Genomic DNA, 19,617 nt, shown 5'->3' with positions numbered 1-19,617 from the left:
AAGTATTAAATAAAAATTATAGGCCAGGCACAGTGGCTCATGCCTGTAATCCCAGCACTTTGGGAGGCCCAAGGCAGGTGGATCACCTGCGGTCAGGAGTTTTAGACCAGCCTGACCAACATGATGAAACCCCATCTCTACTAAAAATACAAAAATTAGCCAGGGGTGGTGATACGCACCCGTAATCCCAGCTACTCAGGAGGCTGAAACAAGAGAATTGCTTGAACCTGGGAGGTGGAGGTTGCAGTGAGCGAGACTCTGTCTCAAAAAAAAAAAAAAGAAACAAACAAAGAATAAGGCAGTAGACTAGGCGCGGTGGCTCACGCCTGTAATCCCAGCACTTTGGGAGGCTAAGGTGGGTGGATCGCTTGAGGTCAGGAGTTCGAGACCAGCCTGGCCAACATGGTAAAACCCTGTCTACTAAAAATACAAAAATTAGCCGGGTGTGGTGGCAAGCGCCTGTAATCCCAGCTACTGGGGAGGCTGAGGCACAAGAATCACTTGAACCTGTAAGGCGGAGGTTGCGGTGAGCCGAAATCACACCACAGCATTCTAGCCTGGGCGATAGAGTGAGACTCAGTATCCAAAAAAAAAAAAGAATAAGGCAGTAAACGAGAAATTCCAGTCTTCTGGGTGCTTATAATCCAGTGAGGATACAGACAAGTACACCACAGTGTGATAAATGCTATAGTAGGTAAAAGTATAGGGTGCTTAAAGACCACAGCCTTTAAGCATTCCCAGATTACCTCAACTACTTTTTTTCATTCCTCCAGAATTTCCAAAGTGCTCTGACTAGAGTGGAGAGTTTGCATTGAGGAGAAGTAGTAATAAAATAGTTTGGGGTGGTTTGCAGGAAGAAGTAGAGATTTAACATGGGGGTGGTCAGAAACTGACATGAGTTAAATTTAAAATTTTGGACGTTTTCCTATGGATGAGTAGAAAACCACTGAAAACGGTTTAGGATGATTTATCCTAGAAAAGGAAAATTCTGACTAAAAGAGAAAACACAAGGTAGCAGGGTTTTTGGCAATTGTGAGTAATTCATTAAAGATGGAACTTTGAATTTGAGGGGGAAGAAATGAGACTGGAAGAGAAGGCAGGATGCAGATCATAAAGGAAGCTAAAGTGTTTCAGCTTTTTCCATTGAGCAGTGCGAAATCATTGACAGATTTGATATGAGAAATAATTAGATAATTTTGCATATTTGAAAATAAATTTGGCTCCCACTTCCCTACCTTGCTCCCCTGTTAAAATAGAAATGGGGATTGATTTATGTCCCACTCCTAAATGCATGTAAAATTTATACAAAAATACCTTCTATGAAAATGATTTGTAATATGTGGACTTAATACCTGGGAGATGTCTTGAGATATAAAATCGCATCCTTTGGGCTGTAATAATCTGATCTTTTCTTAAAAAAAAGATAAATAAATCTGATCTTTTCTTAAAAAGGAAGGAAGGAAGATAAAAAAAAGAAAAGAAATAAATTTGGCAACAATATAGGGAGGAAATTTAAGGGGAGCAAGTCTAGGGGCAGATGACTAGGAGCCTGTTGCAGGAGTGGTCCAGGTCAACGGTGATGAAACCCAGAAAACAGCAATAGTAGGAAGGGAGAGACAAGAGGGGATAAAGTTGAGAAATATTATTGGAGACAAAATTGGCTAGAGTTTGGAGATTTATTAATAGGTGTAGGGGGGTAAGGAGGAGAAGGAGTCAGAAAGAATTGCTAAAATTCTGACTAAAGAGTAGTAACAGATAGAAAAAGAGGAAGATGATTAATAAAATAATAAGACCAGGCGCTGTGGCTCACGCCTGTAATTCCAGCAGTTTGGGAGGCTGAGGCAGGCGGATCACCTGAGGTCGGGAGTTTGAGACCAAGCTGGCCAACATGAAGAAACCCCATCTCTACTAAAAATACAAAAAAAATTAGCTGGGTGCGGTGGCGCATGCCTGTAATCCCAGCTACTCGGGAGGCTGAGGCAGGAGAATCGCTTGAACCTGGGAGGCAGAGGTTGCAGTGAGCTGAGATCGGGTGCAGTGGCTCATGTTCATAATCTTAGCACTTTGGGAGGCCGAGGCTGGTGGATTCCTTGAGGACAGGAGTTCAAGACCAACCTGACCAACATAGAGAAACCCCGTCTCTACTAAAACTACAAAATTAGCCAGGCATGGTGACGCATGCCTGTAATCCCAGCTACTCGGGAGGCTGAGACAGGAGAATCGCTTGAACCCGGGAGGCAGAGGTTGCGGTGAGCCGAGATCGTGCCATTGCACTCCAGCCTGGGCAACAAGAGCAAAACTCCGTCTCAAAAAGAAAAAAAAAAATTAGCCAGACATGGTAGCATGTGCCTGTAGTCCCAGCTACTTGGGAGGCTGAGGTGCGATGATCACTTGAACCCAGGAGGCAGAGGTTTCAGTGAGCCAAGATTGTGACTGCGTTCCAGCATGGGTGACAGAAGAAAAAAAAAAATTAAAATCAAGCTCAGGGTGCCTCGGAGACTTTGAAGTGGATGTGTACATCGACTGGTAAAGGGAAATCCAGGCTTGATATCTACAGATATGGGAGTCATTGATACATAGGTTGAAGTAGTTAAAGCAACTAGAAGGAGGTGATTATGCTAATAGCATTCCATTTGCTGTGTATTAAGCCTTATCTTAATTGTTTTAGATACATTGTTTTATTTAGTTCTTCTAACAATCCTGTGAGGTTGTCATTTTACAAAGGAAAGCAACATAGAGAAGAGTTAAGTAATGTAAAAGACTCCGAAGCTAACAAGTGACAGAGCCAGAAATGGAAAAGATTGACTTACAGCCTGAAATCTTAAAACACTATGCTATGAGTAGAGAAGAGTGCTCAGGAGAGAATCCTGGAGAACATCAACATTTAAACGAGGATGATCACAGCCAGACTGGCTACCTATACATGATTCTAGAGGAGGACCCAGAGAGGTAGGATGAAAACCGGGAGAGTGGTTAAGACAGAAGCCAAAGGAGAAAGTACTGTGACAGATTATTCTGCGTGCCAAAGCTATAAAGAAATAACATTAAAAAAAAATCTCCATTGAGTTTAGTAAATTGGAATTTATTAGTAACCTTGAAAATTGGTGTTTGAGTGAACTGTTGGCAACATGAATGAGATAACGTAATTTATAAACAGCTCTTAGCATGGTAGATTGCATATTTTTTAAGTGCAATAAAAGAGTGGCTCCTATAATTATGGAGTTAATGGGAGTTAAAAATGTAGACAGTGAGCATACAAAACTCTTTCAGACTCTTCACCCTAAAAGGTCTTAACTAACATTAGGTAAGGAAGGAAAGGCTAGGGGTAACCTAAGGTGGTCACAAGAAAACTTTAAGATAGGAGAGACGTGCATATACGTATGTTGAGAGACAGCCTGAAGAAATACAATATAAATATATAAATATAAATAAGAGGTCGGGCGCAGTGGCTCATGCCTGTAATTCCAGCACTTTGGGAGGCCAAGGTGGGTGGATCACCTGAGGTCAGGATTTCAAGACCAGCCTGCTAACATAACATAGTGAAACTCCATCTCCACTAAAAATACAAAAAAATTAGCTGGGCTTGGTGGCAGGTGCCTGTAATCCCAGCTACTTCGGGAGGCTAAGGCAGGAGAATAGCTTGAACCCACGAGGCGGAGGTTGCAATGAGCCGAGATTGTGCCATTGCACTCTAGCCTGGGCGACAAGAGTGAAACTGTCTCAATAATAATAATAATAATAATAATAATAATTAATAAATACAAATAAGAATCAAATTAAAATACAAGAAGCAAGGATAAGCCAGGCGCAGTAGTTCATGCCTGTAATCCCAGCAATTTGGGAGGCCAAGGCGGGCAGATTGCTTGAGCCCAGGAGTACAGGACCAGCCTGGGCAACATGACAAACCCTTGTCTCTACTAAAAATACAAAAACAATTAGCCAGGCATGGTGGCATGCCTGAAGTCCCAGCTACTCGAGAGGCTTGAGGTGGGAGGATCACCTGAACCCAAGGAGGCTGCAGTGAGCTGTGATCGCACCACTGCACCCCAGCCTAGGTGACAGGAGTGAGACCCTGTCTCCAAATAAACAAAAAACACAAAAAAAGAAGCAAGCATAGTTAATGGAGCATAAGGTTCTCAAGGTATGAATAGAGTCTAGGAAACAGTACATAGTGGAAGGATTACTCTTTAATAGGAGTGATGCTTTTTACTAGGTAAATTGATCTAGGTGAGTTTAAATGTGGATACATTTTTTTTGACAAGATAATTTCCATCTATTTTTTTGCCTTCTCCGTGAAACACCATATAAGCTTATCTCCTGAGAGTGAGAAGAGATGTGGTAAAGATTCAGGTCTGACAAGTGGTTAAAATTTGAAATACTTCTTTGAGAGAGGATGCTGACTAAGCACATGAGGAGGGACTGTATGTCGCATTGAGGGCCCAGGTGAAGAAGGAGACTTTTAATTTGTATGATTTATTTTTTTTTTTTGTATAATTTTTCTTCAGCAGAACCCAGCAGCAGAAATAAAGGTGCAGTAAATGCAGTTAGTTAGATTGATCCAAATTTGGGATTTCGTTGAGCACATGAGATAGAAGGCTGAATTAGGGAGAAGGACAAGATTATGAGGGTTTTAGTAAAATACTGTTTTAAATAATGGACAAAGACTCTGGAATTGATGAAGAATTGAGTACTGAGAAGAGAATGTAGAGTTAGAGAAAATAAAAAGCTGAGATCTTGATGAAATTGAAGAACAAGTATAGTCGGAGTGGGAGGTTGTGATCAGAGAAGGAGATTTTAAAATGTACAAAGGAGTGGTTCTTGGAGGTCACCAAATGTGAGATCAAGGAACTGAGAGACAAGAAAACATGGTAGATCATCCATATAGACATTGAAATTACCCAGCATAATAATGAAACTTAAGGTGACTTTGCTCAGGGTTCCAGATAGTACATTGATTGGGCCTTGTCCTGAGCCATTGAAAAACTTAACTGACTGGGCATGGTGGCTCACACCCTGTAATCCCAGCACTTTGGGGAGGCCAAAGCAGGCAGATCACCTGAAGTCAGGAGTTTGAGATCAGCCTGGCCAACATAGTAAAACCCTATCTTGACTAAAAATACAAAAAAATTAGCTGGGTGTGGTAGTGCACACCTATAGTCCCATCTACTTGGGAGGCTGAGGCAGGAGAATTGCTTGAGCCCAGGAGGCGGAGGTTGTTGTGAGCTGAGATTGCGCCACTTCACTCTAGCCTGGGGGACAGAGTGAGACTCCATCTCCAAAAAAAAGAAAAGAAGAAGAAGAAAAGTTTAACCTAGATGCATACATAGGGATCGTATTATTTTGCAGGATATTCGTCTAGTGATGAAAGCAGCAGCAGAGCCTCCCTCCAGTAGATGGGAAGACTAAGATGTATCTGAGTAGTATCTGGATTGGTTGATGGGGAGAGGGTCTATCTATAATAAATGTTAAGCAATTTGCTTAAGATCACATTCTGATTTGATTACAAAGCCCATGCTCTTTCTACTAACCTTGGTATTTCCGCAACAAGTTGAGCATGTTCAACTCATTTTTTTTTTTTGTCTTCCCAGATGTTTGAGACTATAATTTTGTTTTATTTTAGCTTCTCCAGAGTTACTGGGTCTTTTTTTTTGTGCCAAACATCTACAAAGTGAGGGAGAAATCTCCTTGAGGAGTACCTTGAACAGAAACTTAACCTGAAGTAGTCAAGGTTTTTAGTATGTTTGGTAAACTGATCCATTAGTTCATTTGTCAGTTTATCCATCCATCCTTCCTCCCTTCCATCCATTAGTTCATTTGTCGGTTTATCCATCCATCCTTCCTCCCTTCCATCCATGTAATTACATTCATCTTTTTATATCCATGTAAGAAAAGAAACACCAGTTACAGTTTGAGAACACTGTATTTGGAATAAGTTGAACTAAGTGTAAATTGACTCATTTGGTTTTATTTATTGTCTTTTGTCATCTCTAGCTGCATATCCCCACCGTTTGAATCTCTTTTACCTTGCCAATGATGTCATACAGAACTGTAAAAGGAAAAATGCAATCATATTCCGTGAATCATTTGCTGATGTACTTCCTGAAGCAGCTGCTCTAGTGAAGTAAGTAAATCTTTATTGCTCTATGGGATCTAAACTTAGACAACTTAGAATTTTAGTTTCTTAACCCATTAAGAACTGTAATAATTGAACATGCCTGAAGATTGAAGGATAATTTGCCTAAATGGTTGATTATTACTTTCTGATTAACACACGTTTTTCTTTCTTTTCTTTTCTTTCTCTCTCTCTCTCTTCCTTTCCTCTCCTCTCCTCTCCTCTCGTTTCCTTTCCTTTCTTTCCTTCTTTCTTTCTTTTCTTTTTTCTTTCTTTCTTTGAGACAGAGTCTCGCTCTGTTGCCCAGGCTGGAGTGCAGTGGCGCCATCTCAGCTCGCTGCAACCTCCGCCTCCCGGGTTCAAGCAATTCTCTTGCCTCAGCCTCCCAAATAGCTGGGACTACAGGTGCGTGCTACCATGTCCGGCTAATTTTTTGTATTTTTAGTAGAGATGGGGTTTCACCATGTTAGCCAGGATGGTCTTAATCTCCTGACCTCACGATCCACCTGCTTCAGCCTCCCAAAGTGCTGGTATTACAGGCGTGAGCCACCGTGCCCAGCCATGTTTTTCTTTTAAAAGCTCTTTCTTCTGTTTTCAAAAGCTGGTCTCCTGTTTATCCTTACTTGACCACGTGTGTCTCCTGGTGATAATGTCTGAATGTGCTTCCTTCTAACTACTGTGTCTGTTTTGTTTGTTTGTTTTAACACATTTCATTTCTTCTTTCTGAGTCTTACTGAAATTTTTTTCCCTCCATGAAATCTGTAAAGACAAATGGAAATTATTTCCCAACGTCATACTCCCAACTCCATATTGATTTAACTTCATTTTTAGCGGTAGTTGGATCCAGCACTTCCCACAGTGTATTCCTATGAACTGATCAGAGGAAGAAGGGTTCTGTGCTCAAATAAGTTTAGAAAATGATCCATACTACTTTTCCTTTCCTGAAGATTCAAAGTTCACATTACCATATCAATAATTTGATTTCTTTTTGGAGCTTTACAAAGCTAATTTCAAAACATTTCCTGGCTGAGCACTGTGGCTCATGCCTGTAATCCCAGCACTTTGGGAGGCCAAGGTGGGCGGATCACGAGGTCAGGAGATCAAGACCATCAAGAGATGGTGAAACCCTGTCTCTACTAAAAAATACAAAAAATTAGCCGGGCGTGGTGGCAGGCACCTGTAGTCCCAGCTACTCAGGAGGCTGAGGCAGGAGAATGTCTTGAACCCAGGAAGCGGAGCTTGCAGTGAGCTGAGATCACGCCACTGCACTCCAGCCTGGGCGACAGAGTGAGACTCCGTCTCAAAACAAAACAAAACCACAGCATTTCCTAAACTCTGACCATGGGCCCTTCTTTTTGAATGCCTATTGAACATCCCCACATTCAGGGAGAATTCTGGTGTATATACAGTACAAACTTATATCTGATCTTATTTTTGCCCTGTATTAATAGTGTGTTCTTTGTGTTGCATCCATATTTGTAAATTGTTTTCTACAAGAGACACACACAGTTACAGGATAAACAATATATAGAACAATATATAAACAGTTATAGGGAACAACCATAATAGCTAAATGCTTCCTCAGATTATATATTTATTATCATTGACCCATTTGTTAGTATTAACCCAGTCAGAACTGATCCTGTCAAATTATGGAATATATTGAAAATAAGAAATAAAAGAACTGACTGATCCCTCTTCCTTCCTTAGGATTGTTAACTTAAAATGTCTACCTTGCTATTAGAAAAGATTAAAATATGGTACCACTTGAATGTACTAAGTAAATAAGTGCATAAAATAATAACACGTACCATTTGTTGGATATTTATAATTGACTAAATATTATACAAAGTGCTTTATCATTTAATTTTGAGAACAACTTTATACCGTGGGCACTATTGTTACCTTAATTTTTTCTTTTTTTGAAATGGAGTTTCGCTCTTGTTGCCCAGGCTGGAGTGCAGTGGCACAATTTCGGCTTACCGCAGCCTCCACCTCCTGGGTTCAAGCAATTAGGCAATTCTCCTGCCTCAGCCTCCCGAGTAGCCGGGATTACACGCATGCACCACCACGCCCAGCTAATTTTGTATTTTTAGTAGAGACGGGTTTCTCCATGTTGGTCAGGCTGATCTCGAGCTCCTGACCTTAGGTGATCCGCCGGCCTCCGCCTCCCAAAGTGCTGGGATTACAGGAGTGAGCCAACGCACCTGGCCTTGTTAGCCTAATTTTAAGGAAGAAGAAACTGTGGCTTGGAGAGGTTAGGTAAATTGCCTAAGCTATCAGAGCTACCTGGAGGTAGAGAGCCAGATTCCCACTTCAGGCTATCTAAATCCAAAGCCCATGTTGTTTGCCACTTAACCACTAATCCATGCTGCCTCTTTATATATAAAACCTAGTATAATTGTGAATAAGAACAACAATACACCAGAGTTTCTGCTATAAATATCACTGTAGTATCTATAACTTAGCCTAGTGTTTCCTAGACTTGAATTTCGTGACCTATTTCATGGATTAATATACAGTTGTCAACTTTTTTTTTTTTTAAACCATGTAAAGATATGTTTAAAAACAACTACTTTGTGTGTTACTACCATTATTTCATGGAAAAAAGTGAGAAGGACATAATCTCGGAATAAAGTACAGTTCTTAAAACCTTAAGCCCCCAAGAATGTTTTAACTCAATGAAACATATCTTCAGAAACCTGTAGTAAACATCATACATAATGATGAAACAAAGCATTCCAAGACAGAAGTCCTTCATTATCATTACTATTAATCACTATGCTGGAGGTTCCATTTATTTGGAAATGAATGAATGAATAAATAGGTCAGGTGCAGTGGCTCATGCCTATAATCCCAGCACTTTGGGAGGCCGAGGCAGGCAGATCACTTGAGGTCAGCAGTTCAAGACCAGCCTGGCCAACACGGTGAAACCCCATCTGTAGTAAAAGTACAAAAAGTAGCCGGGTGTGGTGGTGCACACCTGTAATCCCAGCTACTCGGAAGGCTGAGGCACAAGAATCGCTTGAACCTGGGAGGTGGAGGTTGCAGTGAGTTGAGATCGTGCCTCTGCCCTCTAGCCTGGGCGACAGAGCAAGACCCCATCTCAAGAAAAAGAAAAAAGGGAAGCCGGGCGCGGTGGCTCAAGCCTGTAATCCCAGCACTTTGGGAGGCTGAGGCGGGCGGATCACGAGGTCAGGAGATCGAGACCATCCTGGCTAACACGGTGAAACCCCGTCTCTACTAAAAAACACAAAAAATTAGCCGGGCGTGTTGGCGGGCGCCTGTATTCCCAGCTACTCGGGAGGCTGAGGCAGGAGAATGGCGTGAACCCAGGAGGTGGAGGTTGCGGTGAGCCGAGATCGCGCCACTGCACTCCAGCCTGGGGGACAGAGAAAGACTCCGTCTCAAAAAAAGAAAAAGAAAAAAAAAAAAAAAAAAAAAAAAAAGAAAAAAGGAATTAATAAATAAAATGCATTTAGAAGAGACAGAATTGTCATTACTTGCAGGTAATATAATTGTCTACATCAGGTGGGCAACCCTTTTCTGTAAAGGGTCGATAGTTAAGTAGTTTAGGCTTTTTGAGCCATAGTATCTCTGTCACAGCTCCTTAACAATGCCATTCTAGCATGAAAGCACCAAACAGTACAGAAACAAATGGGTATGGCTATGTTCCAATAAGAATAGGCAGCAGACCAGATTTGTCTGAGGTTCATAATTTGCCAGCCCTTAGCCTACATAGAAAGTCATGATGATCAACTAATAAGAACTCAGCTAAATAGCCAGATTCAAGTTGAACATACAAAATCAGTAGCTTTCCTATGTATGCCAGCAGCAACTTATTTTAAACTATAATTAGGAAGAAAGATTTATCTTGCAAGACAAAAAATAAAAGAAAAACCCCACCCAAGAATAAATATAAGAAGTATGTAAGACTTTTATAAAGAAAATTTTAAAAATTTAAAGAATATTAAAGAAGATCTGGATAAATGAAGATATATAGGGTTTTTTGAAGGAAAAGATTTGGTATTGTTAAAAATACATTTCTTTCCTAATATGTTATTTATACTCTGTAATCCCAATCAAAATCTCAATAGGATTTCCTGTGGAAGGATAAATATCCAAGGTAATTTTTTTTTAAGAAAAGTAAGGTTAAAATTCCCTACCAGTTATCAAATATATCTTAAAACAATAATGGAAGCAGGAATAGAAGATTGTATTAGTGAAACGGAATACACTCTTGCTTATAAATAAATAAATTATAAAGTATATGGTAAATCAGAAGATAATAAAATAAGAGCTTAATGCCAGGTGTGATGGTTCTCACACCTGTAATCCTTGCACTTTTAGGAGGCTGAGGTGGGAGGATCACTTGAGGCCAGGAGTTTGAGACCAGCCTGGGCAATATAGCGAGACCCTATCTCTACAAAAAAAAATTAAAAATTAGCCAGGTGTGGTGGCATGTGCCTGTAGTCCTAGCTACCAGGAGGCCAAGGCATGAGGATCTCTTGACTCCAGGAGTTCAAGACTGAAGTGAATTATAATCATACCATGGCACTCCACACTCCAGTCTGGGTGACAGAGCAAGACACTATCTCTAAAATAAACAAATAAAGAACTTAAGTATTCCTTAAACAGCCCCATCCTAACCACCACTTCCCCTTTTAAAACTCACACCTGTAATCCCAGCACTTTGGGAGGCCAAGGAGGGTGGATCACAAGGTCAGAAGATCGAGACCATCCTTCCTGGCTAACACGGTGAAACCCCATCTCTACTAAAAACACACACACACACACACACACACACACACACACACACACACACACAAAATTAGCCAGGTGTGGTGGTGGGCGCCTATAGTTCCAGCTGGTTGGGAGGCTGAGGCAGGAGAATGGCATGAACCTGGGGAGCAGAGCTTGCAGTGAGCCGAGATCACGCCACTACAGCCTGGGTGACAGAGCGACACTCCGTCTCAAAATAATAATAATAATAATAATAATAATAATAAATAAAATTAAAATAATAATAAATAAAACTCTTATTCACAATACTACTATACACTGATTCCTTTTCTGAATTTTTTTCTCTTAAGGCTATTTTGATTCCTTTAATTCAAGGAGAGCAAATGTCTAGAAGTTCCTGGCAGGTAATATAGATGAGTGAAATAGGTTGAGTGTGAGAAAAAATCCACTTAATAGGGACAGCAGTTACTTAGTCCTAGGCTAATGGCCATGAAGAAATATAAGCCCAACATTAACATATGCTGCCAAACTTTTCTCACTTTTAAACCAGGACAGGAATTTGGATTTTTATATGAAGTCACACCATTTTTATATGTATGACATTGTCAGATTTAAAAAATAATATTGCTGACAAACAAAACACATTTGATGATCATATTGAACTATGGGCAACTTACTAGGGACATTAATTTTATTCCTTGAATACCTTTAAAGTGTTTATTGATTTCACTTGATTAAAAATTGGTATGGGGTGGACTCACGGCCACATGTTAAAAGAGATGCCCAAATAAGGGAAAGTAGGACTTTCAGATAAGTTGGGAAACTATTTTCTCTAGTACTTATCCAATTATTTCAGTTCTTTTTATTAAATTTCAGTTTATCTTTTCCATCACTGGTTGGAAATTCCATGGGCTGGAAACCTGGAGATTGTATGAAAATATGTATGTGAGAGGGAGGGGTAAAACTGATAGTTAAACCAACCTGTTATTTGCCATTTGTGTCCTAGAGGTCCTAGCTAAGGGACAGAAATGCCAGTTTATCTGAATATACGTCACCATGAGACCAGAATAGTTGAAACACTAATTTGAAGCACAGGAAAAGTGTCTATGAATGTCAGAGTTGAGTTACATTTGGGAAACTGTGGACTACTCTGCAACGAGCAACGATTTTGATGTTATATATAGATTATAGAAGAATCCCTTTAAGAACTGAGGGTTTGCTTGTATTGTGTCAGGATGGTGTGAGAGTAGGTATATCTTTAATGTGGGTAGAGCTTTCCAAAATCCTGTCCCTAACCCAGGTTTTTGTAAAAGACAATTATTGGTGCTTATACATTTTCATCTTTAATTGAACTGAAAAATGAATTTATGCTAGTTGTTATATAAGAGCTTAATGTGATTTTATTGACTCTTAAGGGTGTATAGAGAATTATATGCATGATCTTTTTTGGGGAAAAGGTGTCATGACAGATTTTGAGGAAATAATGAGCTTGGTAACAGTTAAATACTCCTAATCTGAAAATTTGAAATCCAAAATGCTCCAAAATCTGGAGCTTTTTGGGCACCAACATGATGCACACAGAAAATGCTCATTGGAGCATCTTGGATTTCAAATTAGAGATGCTCAGCCAGTAAGGATAATGCAAATATTCCAAAATCTGAAAACAAATTTTTTTTCTTTTTTTTCTTTTTTTTTTTGAGACAGAGTTTTGCTCTTGTTGCCCAGGCTGGAGTGCAATAGCGCGATCTCAGCTCACTGCAACCTCCGCCTCCTGAGTTCAAGCAATTCTGCTGCCTCAGCCTCCTGAGAGGCTGGGATTATAGGCATGCACCACCACACCTGGCTAATTTTGTATTTTCAGTAGAGACGGAGTTTCTTCATGTTGGTCAGGCTGATCTCAAACTCCTGACCTCAGGTAATCCACCCGCCTCGGCCTCCCAGAGTGCTGGGATTACAGGTGTGAGCCACAGCACCTGGCCAGTTGAGAATTTCTACTTAAATGTTATATGTCCATATTCAGTTCAGAATGCCTGAAACACTAACATGCCTTACTTTGTGTAAAGTCCTACTCCTACAGTTTCAATTTATGTGAAAATATGTTCAATATAAATTGAAAATTGCTGTATAAATGGTAACTAACTTTGCAGATAAGCAGATTGGATTTTATTATTTCTATTTTTTTTTCTTTTTATTTGAGATGGAGTCTCACTCTGTCGCCCAGGCTGGAGTGCAGCGGCACGATCTCAGCTCACTGCAGCCTCTGCTTCCTGGGTTCAAGCGATTCTCCTGCCTCAGCCTTGAGTAGCTGGGATTACAGGCGAGTGCTACCATGCCCAGCTAATTTTTGTATTTTTAGTAGAGACAGGGTTTCACCATGTTGGTCGGGCTGGTCTTTAACTCCTGACCTCATGATCCGCCTGCCTTGACCTCCCGAAGTGCTGGGATTACAGGCATGAGCTACCGCGCCCAGCCCAGATTTTATTATTTCTTTCTACAAAATGAGAAAAACTGAAGTCCAGAGCAGTTAAGATACCACCCAAAGGAAAGTGACAATTTAGTAAAAGTCCTGGGACTAGAACCCAGATTTTTCTGACTCTTAGTCCTCTATTATTTCTATTCTGCCAAATAGCCCTCCTAAATCTAACTTATAGTTTTTCATTTTATAACAGCCCCTTAGTAATCTTTAATTTTTCTTTCTTATTTCTTAGTCACTTACCAGGGACTGATTCTTCTGTTAAAGTTTCTTGCTCCTTTTCTCTCTGCCTTTTAATTTTCTGTTATTGTTGCTCTGTTTGATATATTTATATTAATATTATAGCCTGCTAACTAGTTTCCCAGTTTTTGTTACCTTTTTCGTTCACTTCGGACTACATACACACAGATGTCCAGAGATATAATGGTTTAAGACCATAGTCTCTGGAACCAGTGTGCATAGATTTGAATTCTGGCTCTGCCACCTCATAACTCTATAACTTTAGGTAAATAAAATTAGTTTCTCATCTGTATAATGTATCCAGTAATAGTACCTACTTCATAAAGTGTGGAAACTAAAGAGTTAATAATATATATAAAGTGCTTAGAACAGTAACTGACATTTAATAAACAATAAATGTTAGCTGCTGCTATGATGAGGAAGATGACTGTGCCTACTACTGCTATTATTAACAAATTAATATTAGCAAGGCATACTCTGAAAACCTTTAAAATATATTTTTATATTGCTTTATGATTTAAGAAATTTCTGGCCGGGTAAGGTGGCTCACGCCTGTAATCCTAGCACTTTGCGAGGCCGTGGCGGGTGGATCACCTGAGGTCAGGAGTTTGAGACCAGCCTGACCAACGTGGAGAAATCCCGTTTCTACTAAAAATACAAAATTAGCCAGGCGTGGTAGCACATACCTATAATCCCAGCTACTCGGGAGGCTAAGGCAGGAGAATTGCTTGAACCTGGGAAGCAGAGGTTGCAGTGAGCCGAGATCGCATCATTGCACTCCAGCCTGGGCAACAAGAACAAAACTCCGTCTCAAAAAAAAAAAAAAAAAAGAAATTTCCTTCCATCTTTATTATCTTCTTTGATTCTCAAATCAAATATATGATATAATTAGGGGCAAAGATTATTATCCTCATTTTACAGATGAGGATGCTGATGATAAAATAAATCATATAAAACTACTTGGAGATAGGAAACTGAACATTAAAAAATAAGAGAGGGCTGGGTGTGGTGGCTCACGCCTATAATCCCAGCACTTTGGGAGGCCAAGGCAGCAGTATCACCTAAGCCCAGGAGTTTGAGACCACCCTGGGCAACATAGGGACACCTCATCTCTACTAAATTAACTGGGTGTGGTGGCATATGTCTGTGGTCCAAGCTACTTGGAAGGCTGAAGCAGGAGGATCGCTTGAGCCTGAGTGGTGGAGGATACAGTGAGCTGTGGTGGTGTCACTGCACTCTGCCTTGAGCAACAGAGTGAGACCTTGTCTCAAACAAACAAAAAAAAAAGAGATGCCACTTAAAACCTTCTATAGTCAAATCTCAATCTTCCCATCCTTACCACCAGCTCTCCTGAATCCCAGTAATGAGACATTGCTCTAGCCAAACGCTAATACTGTATATCTTAATATAAGTGTTTATGAATTTTTCTTCATGGAGTAGCTCTTCCTTCTTGGGAAGCAGCAGAGCTTAGAGGTTAAAAATGCAAGGTTTGGAGTCAAACTTGCAAGGTTGCCTGGGTTTAAATCCTGGATCTCTTACTTGGTAGAGTAGTTTATTTAACTTTCTCGTGCTTCAGTTTTCCCATCTGTAAAATGAGAATAATAGTACAGTTTGTCTCTTAGGGATGCTGTGAGGATTAAATAGGCTAATATATGTAAAGCATTATAAAGGAACATGAAAATGCTCTAAAAATCAGTGAGCTAAGTATCCATCTCAAGAAGTTTTAAAAGAAGAGCAAAATAAGCCCAAGAAAGGAAGGATATAATAAAATAAGAGCAGAAACTAATGAAATAAAAAACAGATACACAGTGAGGTACTTTCAGTGTCAAATTCATTGTAAGAGAGAATAGAATAGTGTTTTCCAGGGACTGGGGTAGGGGGCAGGGAATGGGGAGTTATTGTTCAATAGGTATAGAGTTTCAGTTTTGCAAAATGAAAAGAGTTCTGGAGATATGGATGGTGGTGATGGTTGCACAATACCAATGTACTTAATGACATTTAATTGTACACTTGAAAATGGTTAAGATAGGCCGGGTGCTATGGCTCATGCCTGTAATCCCAGCACTTTGGGAGGCCAAGGCGAGCGGATCATGCAGTCAGGAGTTCAAGATCAGCCTGGCCAACATAGTGAAACCCCGTCTCTACTAAAAATACAAAAATTAGCCGGGCATGGTGACATGTGCCTGTAGTTCCAACTTCTTGGGAGGCTGAGGCAGGAGAATCACTTGAACCCGGGAAGTGGAGGTTGCAGTGACCCGAGATCACGCCACTGCACTCCAGCTTGGGTGATACAGTGAGACTGAGTCTCAATAAACAAATAAATAAATAAATAAATAAAAAGTTTTAAAAAAGAAAAAGGCCAGGCGCTGTGGCTCACTCCTGTAATCCCAGCACCTTGGGAGACCAAGGCAGGTGGATCACTTGGTGTCTGGAGATCGAGACCATCCTGGTCAACATGGTGAAACCCCATCTCTACTAAAAATACAAAAATTAGCTGAGCATGGTAGTGTGTGCCTGTAGTCCTAGCTACTCGAGAGGCTAAGGCAGGAGAATCGCTTGAACCCAGGGAGTAGAGGTTGCAGTGAGCCAAGATTGCCCCACTGCACTCCAGCCTGTGCGACGGAGCGAGACTCTATCTCAAAAAAGAAAAGAAAAGAAAATGTTAAGGTATCTGGGTGTGGTGTGGTGGCTCACACTTGTAATCCCAACACATTGGGAGGCCAGGGTGGGTGGATTGCTTGAACCCAGGAGTTTGAGACCAACCTAAGCAACATGGCAAGACCCCATCCCTACAATAAATACAAAAATTAGCTGGATACGGTGGCGTGTGCCTATGTTTCCAGCTACTCAGGAGGCTGAAGCGGGAGGATCTCTTGAGCCCAGGAAGTCAAGGCTGCAGTGAGCCATAATCACGCTATTGCACTCCAGCCTGGGTGACATAGTGAGACTCTTCTCAAATATGAACTCTTTAATAAAGGATTCTGGGGTATAACACTTTCTGTATAGAAAAAATAAAGTTAAATGATTTCCTGCACTGTACACAGAAATATATTCCAAGTGAATTACTTTGGTGTGTAAAACAAAACTTTAAAATATTTGAAGAAAATATAAATATTTTTATGATTATAGGGAATAAAGGCTCTTAAGACAAAAAACTAATAAAAATATTTGAGTTTGATTACATAAAAATTAAACTTCTGTATTACAAAAGATAACAAAATTAAAGTGATACATTAGGGAAGATATTTGTCGTAGACAAAGTAAGTTATGTGAATGGGAATTATGTTAGGAGATACAGAGTGGCAAATTTTTGAATTTTAGAATGAAAATCTATCCTTGCCGGGCGTGGTGGCTCACGCCTGTAATCCCAGCACTTTGGGAGGCTGAGGTGGATGGATCACCTGAAGTCAGGAGTTCGAGGCTAGCCTGACCAGCATGGTGAAACCCTGTCTCTACTAAAAATACAAAAAATTAGCTGGGCGTGGTGGCGGGCGCCTGTAATCCCAGCTACTCGGGAGGCTGAGGCAGGAGAATCACTTGAACCTGGGAGGCAGAGGTTGCAGTGAGCCGAGATTGCGTGCCACTGCACTCCAGCCTGGGTGACAGAGTGAGACTCTGTCTCAAAAAAAAAAAAAAAAAAAAAAAAAAAAAAAAAAATCTATCCTCATACACTGTTTTTCAGCTTCAAGGTTTTTTGACTAAGTATTGACTGATTGACTGCCTCTCTCTCTTGAGGTGATCCTTCCTCCTTCCCTTTCCTATTCTCATGCGTCAGCCTCCCAAGTAGCTGGCACTATAGGTGTGTGCTACCTGGCCTGAGTCAACCCATTCCTTAGTCTGTTATTCAGACAATTAACAAATGTTACTAAGGACCTGTGAGACAGCACATTATTCTGATGACTTCCCAGTAATGAGGTATTGATAAAGGAAAGAGACCCCTCTGAGTGAGGTACAAGATTATGGTGTTTAGTTTTATGTAACTGTGACATCTGGACACCTCCTCTTGTACTTTATCAACTTCATCCTTTGAAGTAATTTGCTAGTACCTTCCTGTTATAAGAGTAAGGGGGGTGTCACTAGCAAAGAAGGCATCTGTTGAACATCCTAGCAATTCTATAAGGTCGCTGTTGAACATCCTAGCAATTCTACAAGGTCAGCCAATTTTTTTTTTAACTTAAAAATCAAAGATCAACGGTGGCTCACGCTTGTAATCCCAGCACTTTGGGAGGCCGAGGCGGGCGGATCACGAGGTCAGGAGATCGAGACCACGGTGAAACCCCGTCTCTACTAAAAAATATAAAAAATTAGCCGGGCGTGGTGGCGGGCGCCTGTAGTCCCAGCTACTCGGAGAGGCTGAGGCAGGAGAATGGCGTGAACCCGGGAGGCGGAGAGTGCAGTGGCGCGATCTCGGCTCACTGCACTCCAACCTGGGTGACAGAGCGAGACTCCGTCTCAAAAAAAAAAAAAAAAAAAAGACAAAAGAAAGATCAAAAGGTTATGTAACTAAGCATGTTACATGGTTTGTGGTGATTGTAAATTCTGTGAAAATTGACATTGTGGTCAGTAGTGGCTTTTTTTTTTTTTTTTTAATGGAGTTTTGCTCTTGTTGCCCAGGTTGGAGTGCAGTGATGCGATCTCAGCTCACCACAACCTTTGCTTCCCGGGTTCAGGCGATTCTCCTGCCTCAGTCTCCCAAGTAGCTGGGATTACAGGCATGCGCCACCACACCTGCCTAATTTTGTATTTTTAGTAGAGACGAGGTTTCTCCATGTTGGTCAGGCTGGTCTCAAACTCCCAACCTCAGTTGATCCACCCGCCCCAGCCTCCCAAAGTGTTAAGATTACAGGTGTGAGCCACCACACCCAGCCAGTAGTGGCTTTTTAACCTCTCAGGCTGGAGTACAGTGGCACGATCACGGCTCACTGCAGCCTTGACCTCTGGGTTTCAAGCAGTCCTCCTACCTCAGCTCCCCAGATAGCTGAGACTACAGCGCGTGCAACCATACCTGCCTAATTTCTGTATTTTTTGTAAAGGCAAGGTTTCACCATGTTGCCCAGGCTGGTCTCGAACTCCTAGCCTCAAGTGATCATCCCACCTCAACCTCCCAAAGTACGAGACCATTATAAAAAAAAAAAAAGAAAGAAAATGATAATATCCTGTTGTCATTCATTCAGCTACTATTTAGTAACAGCAAAGAAACAACAATGAATAAGTTATAATCACTGTTTTGAAGAAGTTCTGTAGTCTAGTTGAAGAAACAGTTGTTTATATATAATTATGATTTGACTTCTGGCAGAATAGTCAACCATCTATTCCAAGGAGTCATTTTGTTATAAAATAACTACATCCTTGACAAAACTTAAACAGAACCGAAAACAGTGGATGTATTAGAATGGCAAAGCTAACATTAACCAGCATGCTGATAACAATACTATGTGATCTTGGCATTTAAACTAGGCTCTGGAGAAGGGCAAATGTGCTCTTGGGTAATTAGCTCCCCCTGGCTTCTGAGATATATTTTCTCTATATGAACACATTTTCTATTTAGGCCACAAGGAATCCCATAGGTTAAAAACAAACGTGCTCACAGTGAAAGATGTCTGAACACACAGGAAAACAGACCACCACAATTGAGAATCCATCGATTTAGTTCCTCCCAAAGTGAGTTTCAGAGATTGGAATTATCAGACAGAATATGTAAAGCAATGTATATGAAATGTTAGAGAAAGATTAAATGGAATAACAAAATGAACAACAGGTAAGATATTTGGACAGATGGAAAAAGATAATCTATAGGAACTCTTGAAAGGAAAGAGAATACGCAAGAATGTAGTTCTGAAGAAATCAGAATGCGACAGGAGAAATAAGGAGTGGGGAAAATGAAAAATGAAGGCCAGGCGTGGTGGCTCACACCTATAATCCCAGCATGTGAGGCCAAGATGGGAGAATCACTTGAGCCCAGGAGTTCAAGACCAGCCTGGGCAACATAGTGGGACCTCATTTCTATAAAAAAAATACAAATTAGGCAGGTGTGGTGGTGTGTACTTAT

The 19,617-nt window shown here is 40.7% G+C and overlaps 1 protein-coding gene across 9 annotated transcripts in view; it reads left to right on the top strand.

Moving 5' to 3' along the window:
* RPRD2 (regulation of nuclear pre-mRNA domain containing 2) overlaps positions 1-19,617 on the top strand; it is a 112,675-nt gene that overhangs the window by 48,663 nt on the left and 44,395 nt on the right. For all 9 annotated transcript variants that reach the window (XM_058439329.1, XM_032154790.2, XM_032154786.2 and 6 more), the window contains one exon: positions 5,992-6,121. In XM_058439329.1, the coding sequence (XP_058295312.1) occupies positions 5,992-6,121 (130 nt within the window). The remainder of the gene's footprint in view (positions 1-5,991; positions 6,122-19,617) is intronic.

The sequence above is a fragment of the Hylobates moloch genome, unplaced genomic scaffold, assembly GCF_009828535.3.
Source record: "Hylobates moloch isolate HMO894 unplaced genomic scaffold, HMol_V3 SCAFFOLD_5, whole genome shotgun sequence".
Lineage (NCBI taxonomy): Eukaryota > Metazoa > Chordata > Mammalia > Primates > Hylobatidae > Hylobates > Hylobates moloch.
Note: the sequence above shows the minus strand (reverse complement) of the source record. Positions and strands in the feature narration are given on the sequence as shown.